The sequence below is a fragment of the Rhea pennata genome, chromosome 2 (genome assembly GCF_028389875.1).
Source record: "Rhea pennata isolate bPtePen1 chromosome 2, bPtePen1.pri, whole genome shotgun sequence".
In the NCBI taxonomy this organism is placed as follows: Eukaryota; Metazoa; Chordata; class Aves; order Rheiformes; family Rheidae; genus Rhea; species Rhea pennata.
In genome coordinates, this window is record NC_084664.1 from 9,255,702 (window position 1) to 9,278,704 (window position 23,003).

At 37.0% G+C, this 23,003-nt stretch overlaps 1 protein-coding gene across 2 annotated transcripts in view; it reads right to left on the minus strand.

Annotated features, from left to right (window-relative positions):
- PAXIP1 (PAX interacting protein 1) overlaps positions 1 to 22,777 on the minus strand; it is a 43,079-nt gene extending 20,302 nt beyond the window's left edge. For both annotated transcript variants that reach the window (XR_009957393.1, XM_062567662.1), the window contains exons 1-5: positions 22,652 to 22,777; positions 16,804 to 16,938; positions 14,887 to 14,930; positions 9,652 to 9,715; positions 8,507 to 8,620 (exon numbers count right to left, since the gene is read on the minus strand). Coding sequence is in view for 1 of the 2 variants with exons in the window: in XM_062567662.1 (XP_062423646.1) it covers positions 8,507 to 8,620; positions 9,652 to 9,715; positions 14,887 to 14,930; positions 16,804 to 16,938; positions 22,652 to 22,738 (444 nt within the window). In the remaining variant the exon portion in view is untranslated. The remainder of the gene's footprint in view (positions 1 to 8,506; positions 8,621 to 9,651; positions 9,716 to 14,886; positions 14,931 to 16,803; positions 16,939 to 22,651) is intronic.
- Between the last annotated feature and the right edge of the window lie 226 nt (positions 22,778 to 23,003).

Genomic DNA, 23,003 nt, shown 5'->3' on the forward strand with positions numbered 1-23,003 from the left:
ATATTTTCAAATAAAGATTATACTTTTTGAAAGGGTTCCTAAGTAAACTTACCTAGAATAAAACTGTCAAACTGTTTCAGAGATTACTGTCTGAAAGATAATATTCATTGCTTCTCTTTCCACAGACAGTCATATGTGTCAGTCAAGGAGGAGATCTCAGTATGTGCTTCAAATGTAGTTAAAGTAAAAATTTGGGGTTATGTATAAAGTACATCTGATTTCAGGACTATGTCTTCAAAATGAAAGGCTGTCATATTTTAAAATGTAAGTTCAAATATTTGTAAAAATAGAACCATTTGTCCTATAAGCACTCTACATTGGGGGGGGGGGGGGGGGGGATGTTGGACTAGATGATTGCCAGAGGTCCCTTCTAAGCTCAACCATTCCATGACTCAAAAATGATCTAAATAATTTTAAATAAACAACCCAAGCAAATATCAGAGTTCCCTCTTGTTGAATCTTAAGACAGAACAAGACACAATTTCAAATATTTTGTACCTCGAAGACAAAACATAAGTTTTAGGGTTGGAAAAAAAAAAGTATGAAGACTGCGAGAATGCTTTCCCTTGCTAAACCAAAACACTGTAGTTAGTAGAAACACCTCCTTGCTATTCCTTTCCAGCCCTTATTCTTTAACATTTTTATTCTTGTGAACTTTTTTGTATTTATTGCTGCTGCAGCTTACAGCTAGTGAACTAAAGAGAGTGATCAGTACACCAAAGATCTGGAAAAGGAGATGAAGCAAGGAAAAACTTTCCAGGTTTTCTAGTGTATGTTCTATGAGCCTTTGTAAACTAATATATTTAAAAACCATATAGTTTGTGTGTCTGGTCTTGCTGGAATACAAACTAGAGAAATATAGTTTATATTCATGTCATTCTCTTTAACTCAGTGGAGAGATATTAATTCACTAGCCTGATCAGACTGCATTGTTGACGTTTGAGAGTCATCACCATTTCTGTTTTTCTGATACTTCAGTATCAGAAAAAGAAAAGGGAATTATGTCTGGAACGTTTGTGGATTTAAAAAACAGTTAGTAAGGAGAAGGTTTTGATACTTGAATTATAAGTTTGTAACGGAGGAACGTCAAAATTTTATCATAGCGGTGAAAGGAATCATCATTTTAAAGGAACAATTGTGTGTTTTCAAACAGCTTAGACTGTTAAAACACAATGCCTCAACACTATAATTTTCTTTTGTTAAAAAAGGGCTAACAGACTTGGCACTTAGCTTTTCAGACTTTGACATTAGTACTCATAAGTCCCTTGAAAAATTCACCCAGATTCATGTAGGTTTAAATTCCTCTAAATCTTTTGTCTTGCTTGCATATTTAAATGAGAACCCCTTTGGAAACAGAGCTGCCTATTTCTCTATACAGTTACATTTGCACTATTCTTGCTTAGTGCTCTGAGTAGCTTGTAACTCTAGATGCAAACAAAACTGAAAAACTTTAAAATTACTTTTCATATTAGACTAAAGTGGAATAATCTTGAGGCCAACCTGGTAAATGTCTTTAATAACTGAATAGAGAAGTGCATTCAGAAGCTGTATCAAACATTACTCTTGACAATTAAATCAGATTGCTGGCTTCCATTTCAAATGATGCCTGTGTCACCGTGTTGTTTTTATCAGGAACAATGAGACTTACTGGAGCATAAAGACAGCTTAAAAGGGCAAAAGATTTTTTCATATGAGAAATAAAAGCAACGAATGAGATGTCATACCTTATTAGCTCTTCAATATTTTGATTCATCAAAAAAGGGAAGTGGGATGAACACTTCACAAAAATAAAACCATGCTGTAAAACCCGACCTTCGACAGGCTGACTGCATGCTCCAGCAGTAGAAATCATGACCTCACCAGCGTAAGGAATGCTGGGGCATCTCTTGGAATAGAAGTCAGCAACCTGTTGTTTGGGGGACTTGAAACCAAATGTAAGTTTAAAAATCTACTACATGCTCCTGCATGATCCCTGAAGTGACCTACATGGGACATTTAACACACACTCCCACTCTGTTCTTCACTTTATGACTGCTTAAACCCGCATGTAATTTTGTTCAATGAACTTCAGTATTTTAAGGGTAGAGTTTCTGTTAAATTTGAGACAACTCAATAGTAAGATCAGTAAGCATTAGTGTTATCTTCTATGTAAAAGCAAACTGGTGTTTTTAAGACCACAGCAAACAAACAAACACCGGTCAATCTGTGTGATAAAGTCCTTAGACACATCCACAACAAAGGTTTAAATTGCACCACAACTTCCTACCATTGAGTTAAGACAGACATCCTATTGCTCATGGCCAATAAAACTGTTTCAGATCAGCAGAATTGCTGCACTCATAAGGAAATTGCTGTATTCAGACTTAATGCTGCTATTAGTTGTTTCACTTCAGTTCCCAAGGGTTCTAAATTGTTTATACAAACAATACAACAGCACTTCTAAAACAACAGATGAGCTTTCATGGGGAAAAAGACTACTTCTAGAGAAAGTTCAAACAAAATTAGACTAAATTCAAACTAATCACACCGAAGTAAAAACACAGATCCACTAGACAGAGAGAATCTACTTTTTCACTCAAGAGCTTTCAAAAAAACACTCCTCAAACTATTAGTAGCATAGTTCCAACTTTGAGTTAGTATGTAAGACACAGAAAAGTCTTCTAATCAGAAGTAATTGGATGAAATTAAGGGAAAATTTGTTAGACTGAATCACAAAAGACACTTAATTTCTTCACTATGCGAGTGACAGAGCACTGGACCAGAGTGCCCAGAGAGGTTGTGGAGTCTCCTTCTGGGGAGATCTTCAAGGCCCGCCTGGATGCAACCCTGTCTAACATGCTGTAGGTGACCCTGCTGAGCAGGGAGGTTTGACTAGATAATCTCCAGAGGTCCCTTCCAACCTTGCTGATTCTATGATTCTATCTCTGATTAAGAGTACCTCCAAAAAGATTCTGGCTCTGATTAGGCTGTGAAACAATATCCCAGGAGAATCAGTGGCAATGTACTTTGACTACACTGAAGAGTAAGTTGTTAGTAAGCATGAAATATATCATGATTATCTCTAGACCCAAAATTGTCCCCATACCTTTCCTGGTACTTCAACAAAAGGAACTGGACTCAGTGGAAGCCTTAATTTAAGGACTCTCACACATATATATTTTTATATATAATTTTATATATATATATATATATATATATATATATATTTATATATTTATATACAAACACACACACACACACATATATATATACACACACACATATATATATATACATGTATATATAAGGAATGAAGACTATTAGGAGACCAAGAGAAGAATTTTCAGACTTGAAGAGCTGCCTGGCTACAGTCGAGAAAAGCAGAGTTCCAGACCTACCCTTTGAAGCACAGCTAAGCCCCTCTCTGATGAAGATTCTCAGAGCCTGAATTGGCAGACAATGATGATACTAAATCTAAGTTGGGTCCCGTTAGCTCTGATTACAGCCACCAAGCACTTATTTACTCAGTATTGCTTAATGCAAATGAAGGCAAGGCTTACATGCGTCATCCCAGGTGCCTACTAGCTCCATTTTCACATGCACAGTTCTGAAAATCTGTTTCTGTAATTTTTACTTCTAAATTCCATTTTCTGATCTTGAGGCAAAAGACAGACAGACAATTGCCCAGTACACATCCTGATAGGACAGCGAAAATGTTTTAGGCTGCATAATATAGCTAAATGAATGCCATGCCTCTTCACATCCAATACTACTAAGCAGAAGTGACACATCCATCCTTTAGCTACTGCTTTCATCGCTCGTTCATATTCCTCAACCACTTTACTGAATGAAGACAAGTAACACTAGAGTCAGCATCACAGCAAAGTAGATGTTATTGCCACCTTACTCATACGGGAAGTAGAGGCCTTGTACAGCACATGGCCCTCTACCATCCAAGACCTTTCAAAAATAGAAACTACTCTACTCTGTCCATGACTGAGGACCATGGCTTTCTTGACTATCTGCAGGCTGCCAACAGAGTGAATCCCAACTATATGAAGAGGCACAAACTGACAAGAGATGGTTGTACTACAAGTATAGGAAAGCCAGCTGTGGCAGTGCAGCTTCCAGATGAAGTCCACTTTCCTGGAAAGTGGCAAGGAAGTTGCTCAAACTGCAAGCACATTTCCTCTGACCAAAAACATTCACTTATCAGACTGGAAGAGTCTTGACTTACTGAGTTCTATGCAGTATTTCAGGAGACTCACATGGAAATTGATGCCTATTCTCCTCTAACAGTAATGTCAACACACTGTACTAGCTAGTGCTCTAGGTTGAGACAGTCTCAAGGAAACAAAAGCACAAACAAAACAAAGAAGAAGAAAAAAAGATGGCTCCTCAAATTCTCCCAAGATAAAACAATGTCTGAAAAAAAATCAAAAACCCACCCCAAACCCAAATTGAATTTGGCATGAGTTCTGACTAGTCATTTTATTTTTTGCTCATCTAAATTTGTAAGTTGACTCAAGTGTGACTTTAAAGAACAGATATCAAATTATTTAGATCAGTAGCATGCTTAAAAGATCTTCACTTCCTAGTAAGCAAGTGCGTATGACATCCATTTGTGTGCGTGCATGAGTGTGCATGCACACATACAATATAGGTATGTATATACACACCTACAGTGTATGCATATGCATATACAAACACATACGCAGGGAGTATTTTGTGTCATTAACTCCTCATTAGTTTACAGACACTGAGGGCACAGGTATCTATGAAAAGAATCTGCAAGACAGTGTTTCTTCAAAGGTAATTCCTGAATCATTCCCAAAATATCTGAATTTAAGAGTTGACTGGGAGAATTTTTGCCAGACTGCCTAGAAGCTAGTTAATTCACAATTTCACACTATAAAGCTTCACATGCTAAAAAATAATAATAATAAAACTGTGAAATATTCTGCAAGATCTATCATTAATTAGTCCATTTACTCCACATGGCATTGTGAATCAAAACAGTATCGACATACTTCCTTTACTATCAATTTCTGTAGACTTCAATTCCCCTTAAAAGTCCTTTTTTCCTCCTTATCAATTCAATTTAAAACATATTTCTCCACAAAACCACCAGTATCCCTTACCAAAAAAACCCAAAACTCAAACCAACAAGTAAAATAAATACATACAGACCTTCCATGAAAAAGTCAGAATACCAAAAAGATGGCAGATTTGAGGACAAGTTTCTATCTTTTTTCCCTAAAGCTACTTTTGCTGTTACATCTACACTATATATAAGCAGACTAGATGGAATCCAGTCACACAAAGTGGTCTCTCCCTGGACAAATGACAATGCTTTACCATTGGTTTCAATAGATTTAAATAACAACCTCCACATCTACAAAATGACGGACTCAAAAGACACAGCTCAGGAAGACGAAGTCTTCACTTGCGAAAAAATACTACTATCTGAATAAAAATAAATAAAAAAAAACAAACAGGAAATTTGAATCTGAAGAAGCTGTCAGAACTCCAGCAGCTAGCAATTAAGATGCAGCTGATTTTATTTACATCATGACCATTTTACCATGCCTTGAGAGTATATGGACATTAAGGTGGGCCTAAGTACAATTTACACTTGTTTTTATTCTAATAAAATTTTTTTTAAAAAAAAAAACATGAGTAAGGATTTAGGGTAACTCAGAATTTCAGAATTCAGTAGCAACAAATATTTAAAAGCTGATCATTTGAAAGAATGAATTTTAGGAAATTTAGGAATATAAATCAGAAACTGGTCAAATACTGTATATCCCATAAACATACTCAGAAGTTGCAAACTGCAAGACTGCCCTTAATTTGAAACAATTACATTTCTGTCCAAATATTATACACTCTCATTTCAGTGAGAGGTTATGATGATGGTAAAGTAGAGTATTTTCTCTCTCCTTCCTCTCTTATCATTTTATTATTTGACAATATGCAAAACTAGTAAAACTTCCCTGTTTCCTTTTCTAACTAAGCAGAACCACACATGAGATCAGAGTTACTGTTCGGTCAAAACATTCTCTTTTATGGAAATCCCTCAAAAATATCTAAACAGTGAAAAAAAAACTTTTAATGAAAGATTTAAAACTAATTTCAGGATCTAATATTTAAAAGTGATTGAACTGGGATTTTCTTTGTATGTCAGACAATATAAATTAACAACCAGCACATTTCAGAGGAAATTAATTTCATTTAATGATTCTCCAGAGTTACTTCCTACAATGAAACTGTCATTCATATGCAAAAAGGTGATTACAGATGGAACCAAGTTTATTTGCAGATATGAGTTTTCATTCTCTCTTTGGGGTGAGAACTATTAAGAATCTTGTTTTATGATCTCATGTCTAGTCCAAACAATCATTTAAGACTTTACCAGTGTCATAATTGTTCTCATTACAAATTTCTGCAGATTCCCTTGTAGTAGTATGACAAAGCAGAAGGACTATTTTAAGTAATTGTTCTATAAATTTATCCCCATTCAATGATTATGTAAAATAAGCAGGACGTTTATTTAAGGCTACAGATATGAAATGCTATTTTTTTTCCATTCTATAAATATGTGAAAAGCTCAAGACAACAGCCTAAAAAGCTTATGATTTAAGGTAATTCTTCCTCAAACATATACCATGCATTTTGTCCAAGTATTACATTTTTGGGGGATTGAGGAGACAACTAAGATGGTTTTGATACACCCTCTTGTTTTTTCCAAAAAAAGATCACCTTACATAGGCTTGAATTCTTGTATGTTCCCTAAGTATTCATTATTCTGGTCATCTTTAAAGATAAAACATTAGCCTAGATAATCTTTTTATTTTAATTCTTATTTTAACTGAGAGAAGCTATATCATCTATTGTCTATGCACTTACCAAATGTACTTCCTATTAGACAGATACGTAAAAATCTTAACACTTTGCAAAGTCTAAAATAAAATTCTATTAAAGACTTAACATTAGTCTTTTAATATGGTATTACCCACTAGCTAGTAAATATGATTTAAGTCTGACTTCATTAAAATTTTTAAAACTTTACACAGACTACACGATCATTTTAAGACTTCTAAAATCCACCTGAATATGCATGCTCCAGCTATCATTGCCCATCCACATACTAAAACAAACACACACACACACACACACACAGTTATAATGCAATAGAGAAGAAAAAAAAGTATTTCACATGACCCTGCCCTATACACAACTTTCTCTTTTCCTAGTGCCAGACCATGTTTTATTCTAAAGCAAAGTTTCCCACGTATTGCATATAGAAGTTTACTGTCATCCCACGAGTCAAATATTTTTCCTCTATTTTAACATTATATAGTCTACATTAACTTAGAAATATTTACAGAGTCATTAGTGGGACAATAATAAATTGTATTTGCATGAAGTAACATTAGAAACTTGACAGTTTTACAGATTTATAAAAGGAAATAACATAGGACCTTATCTTATAGTTACTCACATACAATCAGCTAACCATCTGTTTAATAATGTGATTCCTCCTACTGATTTGAATTAAAAAAGGCAATGCGAATGTGCTCATGTTATTAAAAGACAAAGAATAAAACACAGAAAACAACAGCAAAAACCTTTCTCCATCCACTATGCTAACTAGAAGCATGTAAGCATGTGTTAAGTGAGTTTGGATTTGCTTAAAGTCTTTCAGTCTTTTAAACAAACACACTAAATCAATTACAAAAGTATTTCTTCTGTTGGAAGATGATTACCTGAATGGTTCAGGAACCATATACTGGAACTATTACAACCAGAGTTTTAGTAGCATTGTAGTACAGGTGACTATTCCGATGGCTTTAGTGCTGCCTCTAGCAAGTTACCTGATTTTTCCAATTCAGTTTCATTATTTGCATGAAGACAGTAACATTTGACTTCCTACATGGGAGTTACAGGAGTCCCTACATGGTACTATTTTGACAATCAGAAGTGGTACAGGAATGCTGTGTACTGTGTATCCTCCCCTCTCTCTTCAAGAGGAAAGAGTTGATGGATTATTTTGAGATTTATCTTAAAAAAAAAGAAAACAAAACACATATTCTTACTTCCACTTCTACTCTCCTTATTCCTTTCTCCTTCAAAATATCTATGGGCATTTTACTATTTTTCAATTCTGTGTCCTTCATTTTTCTTCACTGATTCTATCTACATATTTACAAACCACAGTTTCTAACGCTCATCATATATCACTAATTAGGGTAAGAAAAAGAGAACAAAGAATCAAACACTTTGTTCAACCAGAGATATAAATATAGATATGAAACTGAGTGCCTTTTGAGTTAATCAGGCTCAAAGCCATGCAGAAAATAAATATGACTTGATTAACTGCAATGCATAATTTTGTTGATTCTGACTGCTAAGACCAACAAACAATTCAGAAAATCTTAACTTTAGGGAGGTGGAAAATTTTTCCATTATTCAAAAGCATATGAGAGCTACATCAGGAAGAATTGTACATGTAATAAACTCTTACCCCCTTTGGCTCAGGCACAATCAAATGAGTACACTTATTATTGAGGCTCAGCTGGCAATTCCCTCCATAAAAAGTAATCAAAGCCCACAGCGTACTTCGGTCTTCAGATGAAACCTAAGGGGAAGTTAAATAAGCCTTTTAGTTCTATGCAACCAGCTGCCTTTTGCTCAAAGATTTCTAGCACGATTCATAACATATCATTTACAAGTCTGGCTAATGTACTACCTATTACTGATAAATACAAAATTAGCATGAAAGGAGAAAAAAAAAGGAGAAAAAAGGGTGACAGAAAGAGATGCAACAGGAAATAGCATTAAAGAAACATTCTTAACCTACACAGAAAGAAAGAAAACACTCTTCACATCTGTTAACTAAACACTAATATATTACCTTACCCAAGAGAAGCAATTTAGAGATCAAGTAAATGAGTTAGTTATTGATCTTAGACAACTTGTTTAAATTCATGAAACAGAATTTTAACAAGTAGACCACATTAATAGCCTATGTAAACACAAGAAATGTTTGTTATTTCTAACAATATATGTTCCTCCTCTGCTAAGGACACCATGCATACTTAGGCTATTAATGTTCAAAGTTAGTGATGGTATTGCAGGAAAAAAATGAGAAAACAAATCTAAAGCACATATACCCCATTAATACCTAGACCCTGATCCTGGCTGTACACACACACACACACACACACTGCAACTAGTTCTCAACAGGCTACTACTTACAGATCTATACAGCTGGGCAAGCCACTGAAGGACTACAATTATACTTAATTCACTCACTGGCACCCTGGTTAGGATTTCAGTTCGTATTTAGGTATAAAATATTTACCAAATATTCCATGTTAATGCATTGATAAAAGAATAGTAACAAAGGTTTCCTACAGCAGTATGCTCTTCATTTTAGAATCGCCATACTGTTGAATGCAAGATAAATTACTGAATCACTGTTTGAAATGCTACGTCCTCAGTTGTAGTCAAACACAACACCTATGATGTGTAGTGTGATGGTAACACACCTATCATACACAAAAAAAGCAAGCACAGTGCAACAGAATCACTGAAACCTCTTTGTTTTCTCTCAGGATTACATATATATTTACACTGGAGTATACTGAAATATGGTAAACTTCTTACCTGAGAGAGACAAGCAGTGACTCCAAAAAAGATCTGACAGGATTCTGGAGAAAAGCCATTTACCCTGGAAAAATCAAGTGTCAAGGATACAAAATATTTTAAATGCAAGTTTCCTGAGGGAGACTAGAAAGAAATTTAATAGTACGCATCGTACTTCTGAGATATCATCAAGTATTCAACCTTTTAAAAACATGTGCTTTATTTCCAATTCAGGTTGTATGTTTCAGGGAAAAAAAAAAAAAAAAAAAAGTTGATATACAAACTGGATCAGGATGTCTCTAACATTATGACTGATTTTGGTAACATTATACATTTGTCACTTCCAAAACATCTCCCTCAGCCCATCCCAGGTCACTGAACACAGGAAGTTAAGCTTATAGGAAGTCAAGTCATTACCAAGAGCTCTTCTTCCATGCTTAGAAAATATAAGAGAAACTGAAGAAAGAAACTTTTGCTACAGTCAGCAACGGACAAAATAGAATGAATATGGTGCAAAAAAAAAATCTGTAAAAAAAAGGCTGAAAGTATCTTTTTTCTCCTAAAAGAAAAGCTAGTAACAGATGACCGTGAGAAAGTCAGAGTACCTTCTTTGCAGGCTCATTAAAAAAAAAAAAAGGCTGTAATCTGCTAAATGATCTCATTTAAAAATCAACAAGAAAACAAGTTAGAGAGTAATAAACAGTTTCCAGAATAACTAAGTTTGGCAACCAAATGGTAGAGTTTCGCGTTGAAGCTATCTTTTGAAACCTCACCTGCCCTTCACAATTTCTCAAAGACTGGAAGAGTAGAAAAACATTCCCTCTTCCTAGTATGTGAAAGAGTAAACTAGGGAATTTCCATCACTCACCTTAACTGATACTTCTGGAAAAATACATGAAGGCATATTTACGTTAAACCAGTCAGAATAAAATCAGTAGATGAGTAAAGCCAATCTGAATTCATCAAGAATAACTATGTCCAGTGAATCGTTTTTCCTTTTGTGTTCAAAGAGTATATACTGCAGATGGAACCAGTGAAGTTCTTACGTTTCTATTGTATTACAGCTTTAGATACTTCATCTTAGAAGCATGAAAGTAAAATGCGTTATAAATTAAACAAGTATACAGAGCATGTTGAAAAGTTGCATCAAAAAGGGTAAATAGTACACATCATCAACAGCATGTCAAAAAGGATGTTTGGAGTGGAATTCAACAGTTTTCTTTATTTAAAATAAAATTTGTTATTTTTGTTAGTGAGCCAAACAAAGACGCAGCATGCTTACTAATTCCATAAAAGAGATTGAACAATGAACATACCTAGGCTTATATACCACAAACTCAGCCAAACCTGAAATATTAGGGACACTATCTGAAAACAGTAGTAGACAAGTCAGTATAAGCAAGCATCAAATCTTTTGCAGTTAATTTATTCCTACCAAGGTATAAAACAGGATAGGAAGTTGGCTAGCCAACAGATATAGAGGGAGAAAAAAAAAAAGCTAGAAGCTATTATGAATCACAGACTGAAAAAAACTTCACACTAGGATGTAAAAACAGAAACATAGCCTGAAACAACTCACATGAAGTTTTCCGTATTTTCAACACTCAAAAAGACCTCTGACAGCAAAGTATATTTGTTTGCAGATGAATGAAAGACTTGCATAAACTAAAGAGTATCTGAAGAGCAATGAGGGGTGTTTTTTTTTTTTTTCCCAGACCTAGTAAATACGACTTATGAGATGAAACTGAAAGAATAAGAATTGATGGGTTTAACAAGTTAAGAGGAGACAAGTCTTCAAATCCACTACAAATGAAAAGAGAAATAATTTGTTCTTCCTGTTGGAGTAGCTCAGATGAATCAAAACAGAGTTAAACTATAGCATGGAAATGAGGTTAAATTCTAGCAATACAATAGGGAGGCACTGTAAGAAGGTGCCTTGGGAGACTATGATATTTCTGACACTCCCTGATCTCCTTTCACATGATTCTGTGCTTAAAATAATGTAAGACTTGTTGGAAAAAAAAAATCACTATAAAAATAGGTATGCACTCTATTACAGTGCAAGCACATATTGCGATTTTTGTTACTAAACAGAATTATTTTCCCTGTGTTATTATGAAGTTGACAGTTGCATCAACAATACTTAAATTTAGAGATCTGGAAGAGGACAACACACAGCAAGCAGTAAATTGACAACAAAATCCAGAACATATCAAAAAACTTGGTGACTAGATTACTGCCATTATCCACAATATTCCAAGAAGTCCAAATCCTATGAACCACCCTAAATTTCATTGTGTTGCTCAGTATCACATCAAAGGCAGAGGTTCAGTACTGGATGGTTTAAAAGTGTATAGTAGTCTATGCCTTAGCATCTGTTGCTAGCTCACAGGGTAGCAAGAGCTCAGTATATCACTTTTAAGAGCTTCATCAGCTTCATTGCAGCTGCACTCTAAACAACAGGAGTGAAATAGACCCTCTTAAAAGAGTTACAAGCAGCACAACAATAATGTTTCAGAGAGGTCTGGAAAACAAAAAGGAGAGAATATAACAAAGCTTTTTTTCTTTTCCTTTTTTTTTTTAATTTTGCTTTCCCCAGCCACAAAAATGGAAAAGTACTCTGACCTTTCATCTGCACAAGAGCAAGAAAAATAAACCCTTCTCCCTCTTGCTTTTTGCTGCTATTAAGAAAATTTAGAAAGAAATCACTAGTTCTCTTCATGGTATTTCAATCAAAGTTTTAAAACAGGAAACTGTATTTCCTTTTCCTTCAGGAAGGTTGTTCTCAGATCCATTTTTCTGTTACTTCCCCTTCACTATAAGTTAGTCAAGTTTTGCTTAATATCAGTTACTGGAGAACAGGAGAATGTTCTGCTTTCTAAGCTCCCACTGGTGAAAATAACTTTCACAATGGAAAGTTAAAATTTATCTCTAAGGAACAAGCAAAATTATTATGCTTTTATCATGTGTTAAACCTTTCTGTATCAAATCTCACCTTTTTGTTGATAGTCAAATGCCCATCAAATACGTCTCGAAACTGAAACCTGACTATAAAATTCTTAAGGCTCTTTGGGCTGGATCTGTGTATTTAGCTAATAAAAGATTTGTTTCGTCAGTAAATTCAATGACAATTTTGAATACTAAATCTCCAAATTAAAGACAAACACAAGACTAGAACAATGTATCTCAAACCTCTGCCTGAAAAAAAGCCCTCAAAACCCAAATTGGAGAGGGAAGTTATTCCTATTAATTGTTCCTATTATTTTCATTACGATAGTACCCGAAGTCCTAATGAAAGGTAAGATGCCACTGCATCAGAAGCCCCAGAAAGACTGAAAAAGAACAAAGTCAAGACTTAATACATTTCAGTGACTGTGTAAGGGTCAGAATTAAATCAAAAAACACCAGGTTCTATGAACACAACAGGCTAAAAAAAGTCAGAAGTCCAAGGACACATTTACTGCTGCTAAGTGTACAAAACTTCCTCCTTCCACACAACTCAAGAACATTATACTACTGAGACTTGTTCTTTTCATTTGGATGTTCTTTATATACGCACAACAAAGTCTTCCTCAGCAACAGTTATTCTGGGCTACATTCACATATTTACTGTGGCAATTAAATTATGGACAGCATTACTCAGAAGTTTTATCTGTGGTTTTCTCTTCCAGGTATGTAAGGTCAGCGCTTAAAGTATCCTTTTAAAACTACCTGGTTTTAGATGAAAAATTAGTTTTCTAATAGTGTAACTTCTTACAGGAAAGTGGAACACTAAAATCCAATGACAGATTATTTAAGCTTGAAGCCATAGCCTATTCCAGAAGTGTTCCTATTCTATTCCTCCTTGAACCAGTCCTAAGGAACAAGGGAAGGATATACAAAAAACGGGAACATAAAGTTGTATATGTCACGCTTGATGTTGAAAGTTGATAAACACAGATGCAAAACATAAACGACATCAGCCTAGACCACATCACAATAATTATTTTGAATATAGGAATAGCCTTTTCTTTTTTTAAAAAAAACATGTGATGTTCAATTCTTCTTTCCCATTTTTTCATTCATTCCTTCTTCTGTTCAGGTCAGAAGAACATCCCTGACTCAGGAAAGTTTTTCGTACCAACTGGTAAAATCCTGTCTGGCATATTAATTATCACAATCAGAATAGCTGCTAAGACCTCAATGTATAATTTTGTTTTAGCTGATAGATTCGATGCTTCTGCTTTCTACAGTTTACTCCTTGAGCTGAATTCTCTTGCGAAAGCAGAGAACATAGTGTATTTGCAAAACAGTCAACACATAGCAAGATGCAAAAGCCCCTTGAAATACTAGGTATAATACAGGAATTCTGAATCACTGAAAGACATTAAGACCTAAATTCCTAATAAGAACTGGATTTTTGCTTCTACCACCTTTTGTTGTCCAACATAGCCACCTTCTGCAATGAGATCCTGCACCTGACAGCTTACATACTTAGTCCTGGCACTGTTCATTAGAATCATGTGCTGGTTAGCTGTCCTGAAGTGTACTGCTCTGCTCCAGCTTTTCTATATACAGGATGTTTATCAGAAGAGTGATGAGAAAAATTTGCATGAATTTCTTTCTATAATAACAGCCATTATTATCACTCCTATAATCCAAAGAAAAATTGTTCGGGACATACATAAAGATAAAACAGTAGTAACTGATGAGAAGAGGAAGGAGTATACCATCTACGTGCAAGAACCCAAACAGATTAAAAGAGAAAAAAAAAACAGTCAAGAGAGAATAACAAAGATTTAGCAAGGGCAAGGACAGGCTATTCCAACACTGGAATTTGGAATTTATTCCAACTAGTGCTATCTATTAATAAAATGTTATTTATAATACAGAGTGTGGATAGGAGTTGTGTGTTTGTCACTGGCTTAATTCTGCTAGGCCCTTCCATTCCAAACCCATATTTGCCTCTCTCCTGCATTGCCACAGTTTTTCCAGATCTTCACAGCTATTATCAACTTCCAGCTAACATGTTTCAGCCCATCGAGTAACACTTTTCTTAAAAGTGCCTAGACATATCCAAGATAGTCAAAGGGACACCATAAGCAAAGTAAGACAAAGAAGCTCCAGGCACACTGCAACCATGGCAGGCAAAACACATCCTGACATTTTAAAAAATTTGAGCTACATACACTTGCAACACTCTTTAATCACTCAATGCTGTTTATTTTAACATGTTTTGAATAAAATACATTCAGATTTGAACAGCTTAAAGGATACGGTAGAAGAGCTCCACAGCGAACAGACAAAATCACCCAGGAAGGCTGAAATAAAAGAAAAAAGCACAAGAAGTTAAAAAAAAAAATGGTCTGCACACGTGAAATGCAAATTACTTTCCAAGTTTATATTAAAGCTAGCTCTAATATATGTCTCCCAGCTTAGAAGTTCAGAGTGTTTTACAGATAACACACTTTGACCTTTATGAAAAACTGTTCTGATTTATTGCAAGAGTTCTTAAGACTTCTCAAAGGTCACACAGCGATACGGAAACAAAACCCCTTTCCATTGTCCTTCCATTGTGCCCAGAACATCATTTATAGTATTTATTCATCCTTTACCCCTTTTTCAGTTCTCCCTACTCTAAAAAACATCCCCTGCCTTACATTCATGTCTAAGATATCAAGAACCATAAGCCTACACAGAGGCATAAAAATCAGTTTCTAAACACACAGTGAAGCTGGCTGCCAAGCACTGTGGTGACAACTCCTAACTCAAAGTATTCTGGGACAGAAGGAATTAAAGGGAGAAAGGTAGGTAGAAGAGAATGGAAGAGATGTAGGCTGCAGTCTTGAGATAGCATATGAGCAAGATGGGGGAAAAAGTGGCATGACATTCAATAGGAAATGATTTTTCCTCTAAAAAAAAAAAAACAAAAAAAATTGCAGTAACTATGTTTATGATATCACAATTCTTGCTATTCTCTCTCACTTAGAAAAAAAGATATGCAAAAATCAGAGATATATGTTTGGTAATTCCTCGTTTCCTGCAATAAATTGGGAAAAATTTCCACGCTAAAGTTTTTTCTTTCCTTATTTCTATTCCTTTTCTCTGTATATTAAGCTACTTTTGCTTCTGACTACAGTTCCTTTAATACTTAGCCTAATCTTCTTGATTCAAAATCATGCTGTGATGTTTTCTGGTCAAACTGAGTCACATTAAGGAGAGTCTTGTGCTTTTGTTTGAGAAATAAAAGAAGGTTTAATTAGCAGTACTTAGAAAGAAAATTAATTCATTTAAGTAAATCTCATTAGAAAGCAAAAAGTTATTGTTAGGACACTGATGTCCTTCTTTCACATGAGAATGGCAACAATCCTCTTTATAAGGTTAAAACTATACCAGAAAACATTCCAGAATAAAGAAAATGTTAAAGAGAAACAAAATTTTTAATTAAGCAGTGTATTCACTATATCCGTAAGGTCTCTAGCCAAGCACCTTCTACACTGTCACCACAATAATAGGGCACCAAAACTAAGTACAGTTATCTGCAACCACATAGAAAAAAAAAGTCAAAAATCAGGTGCTCCAAAGTAAATAATAGTGAAATAATGAAGATTTTTCTTCTAACCACTCTCATGATTTGCAGAGCTGTCATGTTCATATTTTCAAGCATGGAGCCTGAAAGCTTTCAGGGGAAAACTAATCCAATAGTCTAAGATAGTAACAAAATACCAGTAAATCACAGAGAGTAAGCACAAGAAAATAAAGATTAAAAAAAGTCACAAGACTTGAAAAAATAAGAGAAAAAGTCTACTTTCTTTTTTTTGTTTAATTAACATAGTACACATATGCAGAATCACTCCATCTTCCTGCACCTTGCGAAGCACACGTGTTAAAAATCTCTGAGCAGCCTACTATTTCTGTTGAAACTGAGGTTTTCCATTGCCAGAAGCTCTAAGAACTTTCCTGGCAGAAACAGTTGTGGCATGATCCCACAGATGATGAAGGAAGAAACTGAAAAAAAGCTAATATGCCAGGAGCAATAGGAGAAAGAAGAGAACATGATTGTGCTAGAAGTCTATCACTCAGCACAAAAGTTTGTCGAGATAACATAAATGATTTCCAAAGATAACTGTCACCTGGGCATTAACAAAACATGAACATTTTCTATTACAAGCTATGTCAGTAGACAACATTCACCTTTACCACAGGGAGATCAAAGACTTCACGAGATTCTCCAACCTCTGGATTGTCACCATCTTCTGAAATAATATGTGAAGCCAGTGCATTGTAAGAAACTTCCTTTGCTTTCCCAGCTTTCAGAAGCTGAATTACCTAAAACCAACAGAAGAGTGAGGAAAGTCAACACTAATGCAAGAATATACTAATACATTAGAAGACTGCACACAATCTTTTGGTTTTCTTGCTGAAGGGTGGCTGGCAGTGTTAAACATTACTGAAATTATCAGATATATATCACTTAAAACTTTATTTTCAAAGGTTTTATGACTGTGCCATATTTTATTCATTCAAGATGAAGTTTCACTATCCAAAATAATTCAAGCCGGGGCAGAAATCTGGGAAGAGTTAATTTTTCAAAAACATTTTCTTTAAAAAATTCATTTTTCCCCCTCAAAGAGACTAAGAAAACCCTTCCCCTTGGCATTTGTTTTTACAGCTGTTAGCTTTTGAGGCCTTTGAATATTGTTTAAAAGAAGAGCTTGAAGTTTAAAAAACACATCAGGACTGTATAATGCAGTCTTCATAAGAGCTCTACCAAATTAGGCCAGTTCCTTACTTTAACAGAAAGAAAAAAAAAAAAAAACATGTAATCTTGGTATATGTTCACATTTAACCATTAAATAAGAATTCCATCTTCAAAATACACATTTGGTTCCAATACTTCTAGATCCAATCAATACACACCAACCCACAGAACATATGAATAGGTTTGAAGAGGCCCAACTGCTTTCAAAACAACAGGGCTAGGCAAAAGAACTAAGCAGAGGTGCTCTCTCCCTGTGTTTCCAAATGCAGCACAGTGGCATAACATAGAAAAACCAACACGCTGATGTGAATCTTGAGTGGACAAAAGGAAAAAAAAAGGTAAAATAAACAGTAGGGGAAGGAATATACCTGAACAAGAAACTCAGGCGTACCAAGAGTAGGGAAAAAAAAATAAAGAAATTGAATATGTTGCTATGGAAGCCATAATACTGAATCTGTAGCCAAAAAGCAAAAAAAAAAAAAAAAAAAAAAAAAAAAAAAAAAAAAAAAAAAAAAAGCCTGATACTAGAAGGATCTGCAAGCAAAAGAAAAGAGAACTGTAATCATTTTCATGGGAGAGGAGACATCTGACAGAGATAATGCATTGGGAAATTAAATGAGGAAGAACTAAGATTGGTTTAGAAAAAACAGAAAGAAAAATGGGTAGAAGGATGTGTTCTCCCTTAGGTACAACCTCAAAGAGCTAGAACAGAAGCTCTTCACTCTATTGCCCAGAAAACATAAACCCTAGCACCACTTGCAAAGCACTTTCTATTTGTGCAAGGCCAATCTGATTAAAAACTTAAGCATTCACTCAGCTCAATTACAGAGGTCTATGTGGTGAAATCAGCCCTCCCGACAGCCCCAGAACATGGGATTCATTTTCATGTGAATAAAAGTAACTAGGAACAGAGGAAAAAATATTTTAAAAGAATAAGATTTAGAATTCAAGTGCTGAAAACTCTAGTTAAGATTACTGTCTCCTTTTTATTACAGATGGCAAGATGAGCAGAGTTTAACTTCATAATGATTTTACAAAGCCAAACTGGTACAATGTTCAGTTGTCCAAAACCCTGTTAGGGACAGGTGTCTATCCTTCCAAACCTGTTAGGCACAGTCCCATCATAACAGGGCACTCTCTCCCCACAAATACAAACAGCAGAGAGCAAGGCACCACATTAGATCAAACAAAATATTAAGTAATTAGTCATTAAGCAATTACTAACTACATTGTACAATAAATAGGACAGAAAAGGCCCTGAAAAACATAGTCTTTCAAAACGTAATGTCAGGCTATTACTCAGCACCTATGCTGATCACAAAAATAAGGATGAGAAAATTTCCATTCAGTGAAAAGAAAATTTTGGCATTAAGACTTTGGCATTGGACTTCAGTTCTTGAATGTGCAACTTAATAATAAAAAAAAAAAAAAACTTTTTTTCTGTAGTGAATTAATATGTGCTATTACAATATTAGAAAAGAACTATGCTAAAATAACTAAGCGAGTTCATCACAAGCTTGCTCTCCACACTGCCACAGTCAGGAACAGAAGAGAATTTTTTCATTTTACACACTAATCTCCTATATCACAGGATACTTTCCTGTGTGAAATCCAGTTAACTGCAAGGTAACACAAAATGGTGTAATTTCAATGTAAAAAGTTAAATCAAAATATAGCACTTCTGAAAACTGTAGATACTTAAAAACAGTCCCAACAAACAAGTTCTTTGCCCTCTATGAGTTAAAAGCTCCACTCAATAGTATATTCATGGAAAGACTAAAAAGAAGGAGAATTTAATGAAAAATGGGCATTCATATCCAATAAGTAGCAGGAGTAAAAAGTTACACCTAATAAATAAGGAATATGAAATTTCTGTATCAAATTAGCATTGTGTTAAAGAGTTTGCTTATACAAATAGTTATATTAGTAGCAGTAGGATGTTTAAATATGATAATAATTTCATATAGTTACTTATAGTGGTATGAAAAAGTATTTTCCTAGTGTAGGTTACATCAGTGTCAAAATACTTCTTAGAACATTGGTTTAAGTACAGTAATTCAGCATCACAGACATCACAGAATCAGTAAGGTTGGAATGGGACCTCTGGAGATCATCTAGTCCAACCTCCCAAAGATTTCCTGGTGCTGGTTCCACTGGGGCATAAACCCAGGGCATTCTGCATTTAAAGCAGATGTGATAACCATAGTTACGCTGAACTTAAACTATTGAAAAGTTACACTGGCATAATTAAAGAACATCACCTATACTATTATCAACCATATACCTGTAACTAGAAGGGAAGAAAAAAGAAAAAAATGGCAAGCCCTAATATGGTCATTGTAGAAATCCTGCAGTTCAGATGCTAGCTTAAATCCATGCATACTTCAATAGCACTTCATTTTGGTGGTTTATAAATTTCATCTTTGTTCTTTCTTACTAAAATCTGCAGCAGAAAAAACAAGATTTCAAAACTAAGAAGTGAAATAAGACAATAAGCCACAAATAATTAAAATAATAATAAAACAAGAGAAACCAAATCTGCTGCAAAAGGTCCTTGTTGCACATTATTTTACTCTCTCTGCCTATTTTACTCTATTTGTCTATTTTTAGTAGCATTATCTAATGACTGGAGTTTACATCTGTTAGGAAAGATGGAAAACACTTATTAAAGAAAAAAAAAAGATAACATCTAGCCACCACCTCCAGTGAGGTGTGAACAGGCAAGTGCACATCCCAGTGGAATGGATTCATATTTAAGAGTCAAAAGCCTCATTCTCCATCATTTGCCAAAGAACATCTAGGCACAATTCCAAACTTTTGTTTCCCTTCTAACTTATGCAGCAAATATTTTAATAGGTAGTAGGTATGTAGCTATTCACCTGAATAGATTATATTTTGCTCTTATTATTGGATTGGTTTCATTAGAATCCTCATTTGTGCCAGGGCTGTTTTAACATTTATTAAGCTATCCAGTCTTCAATGAAAACATCTGTAAATTTAAGCTGATCAGAGTATGCTCATCCCCAAAGATGAAATAGAAAACTTCTTTTTGAAAGTAAGTTAGCATCCATTGTATATAAATAAGCAAATAATTTTGAAAATATTTATAATTTTTATAATACTAATGGATAAGTATTTTACTATGAAAACTATTTTTTTAAATTTATTTGTAGAGTTTAACTTAGATTTTCTCCTTTCTGCCTGGGTTAAAAACACAACAGATAAAGAGCCTTCTTGTTCTTTTTTTTTCCTCCAGGGTACCACAGAGGGCACTTGTGAAAAGCAGGACAATGTTCCTGCATGGTACTTGCCCAAATTCAGTAAATCCCACTTCTTACTAGCTTTGATTCAGCTCCACTGCTACCAGAACCACAACCTGCACTCCCTGACATTCCCGAGGGCTCATGAGCTCAGGCACCGATGCCAAGGAAGTCCTGATGTCCACATAACCCTTTGCCAAAGCAGCAAGCCATTTCACTATCACGAGCACAGGACAGAACAGTGTTTAACCAGCAGGCTGTTTGCAAGAACACCTCAGAGCCACAAGACTTTTCAATTTGGGTATCTCACACAAAACAAAAGTGGCTAAACAGCTTCCAGCATGACCTGAAGCAGTGGTAGCCACTTTTGTGTAGTGCTATGCCAGAGCTTATGAACTCTGTCAGAGCCACTTTAGCTGTCTATCTACAACATAGAAAAGCCATCCACAAATACTTGAGAACAGAGCATACCTAATTTAGAACACATCAAAGCTTGACAACAATGAAGTTAACTGCTAAGCACGATAAATTTTATCATAAGAAAAGCTAACAAAAGAGAATGACTGGTTACTCATTCTGTGGGAATACTGCTGATTGTCTTGCTATGTGAACACAAAACTAACTACATGCCTTTCAGGACACTATTCAAATGATGATACAGAAGACAGTCTTACCATTTTCTGCATCCATCTTCATACACATAGTAACACTGCTTCTATAGCTTCTTAAAAATACGAAGTATTGTTCAAGCTTTAATACATTTTCAAATACTTAATGTCTAAAACTGGGGGAGGCGGGGGTGCTCTTCAACTACATTTCAAATCTGTATTTCTTTTAACGTATACTCCTGTTACTGTGAATGCACAAAAATCATCTAAATAGGTCAGTATCTATGTCCTGAGTTTGCTTATATGCCCCAAAGTAAAGGCATGATAATACAAAATCTCATACTTAATGAAGGGAAGACTACAGCAGCTACCAAACAAGCCAAGACTTAAATTTCAGTATCAAATACAGAATCTGTTGGTATGAAGTTGCTGTCCTAAAGCTAGACATGATACACTTCAAACACTTGTCTGATTGGACATGCCCAGCAAACTTTGTTGGCACCTTCATCCAACATGTCTGGATGTTAGGACAGGCCAGCCCTGACAGGCTACTGGCCTGGGTGGTGGGGCTGGAAGGTCATTTGACAGCACCTTCCACCCCTTGCCTCCCCTGCTCCAGGGCAGCACGAGGCAGAGAAGATGTGGAGGTCCTCTCTTGACCACATCATCATCTCTGTTCATCCAGTGGGTCTGAAAGGTCCTGGGACACGCAGCGGCACCATGGGGGGCCTGGACTGTGCTCCTGGGGACACATGGAGAGGAGAGACCGAGCAGGCAGGGAGGTGCGTGCGGGCAGGGAAGAGTCAGTGAAGCCTTGTTAGTGGAGTCTGCGCCACCACCTCAGGGCCGGACCGCGCGGGAGAAACGGCCTGTCACTCTCCCCGTCCTGAAGCGGCACGGGTGCGGGGCCTCGAGAGGCCCGCAGCCGCCTGCCTGCGCCCCAGCTGCGGCCGCGGCGGGCGAGGGGAACGTCGAGGGCCCCGCACTCCACGGGCGGGCCCGGCCTGGAGCCGAGGAGCGGCAGGCAGAGCAGCGGCCCCGTCTCGAACAGGAAGTCCCTTCGCCCGCCCCTCCTCCGCTCAGGCTGCTACGGGGCCTGCGCGCCGCGGCCGCTGGCTCCCATGGCGGGTCGCGCCGCGCTGCCCGCGCGCACGGCCGTTACTGGCCGTTAGTGGCCGTTACCGGCCGTTACTGGCCGTTACTGCCCCCCAACCCCCACCGCGGCCGCCGCGAGGGGCGGCGGGAGGGAGGGCGCGCGCGCTCGGCCCTCGCCCCTCCCGCGGGTGAGCGCGGCGCGCGCGCTCGAGTCCCCGCGGGGAAGTGCTGGTGGGGTGAGGGGGAGCTGGAAGAGCCCACGCTGCACCCCCGGGGGGGGGGAACCAAGCTGGGGGGGGGGGAGGGTGACCCTGTACCTTGGGGTCGATGTCTCCCACCACGAAGAACTTGACATCTTTGAACATCTCCTCGGGGACTTTCAGCTCCTCCTCGTCCGCCGACATGGTCCCGGCCGAGGCCGCCGCCCGCGCCGCCGCGCTCGGGCCCCCCCTCTGCGCCCCCTCCCCGATATCCCCCTCGCTCACTGTGGAGAGCCGCCGGGGCCCGGGTCTCCCGCCCCCTCCCCCCGCCGAGCCGCCGAACCGCGCGAGGAAGGCGCGCGCTGCGGGACACACCATCCCCCGCCGGGACGCGGGGGAAGCGGAGGGGGGAGGGGAGAGCCGCCCGGACAAAGCAGCTCCCCCCGCCCGATCAGCCATCCCGGCTGCG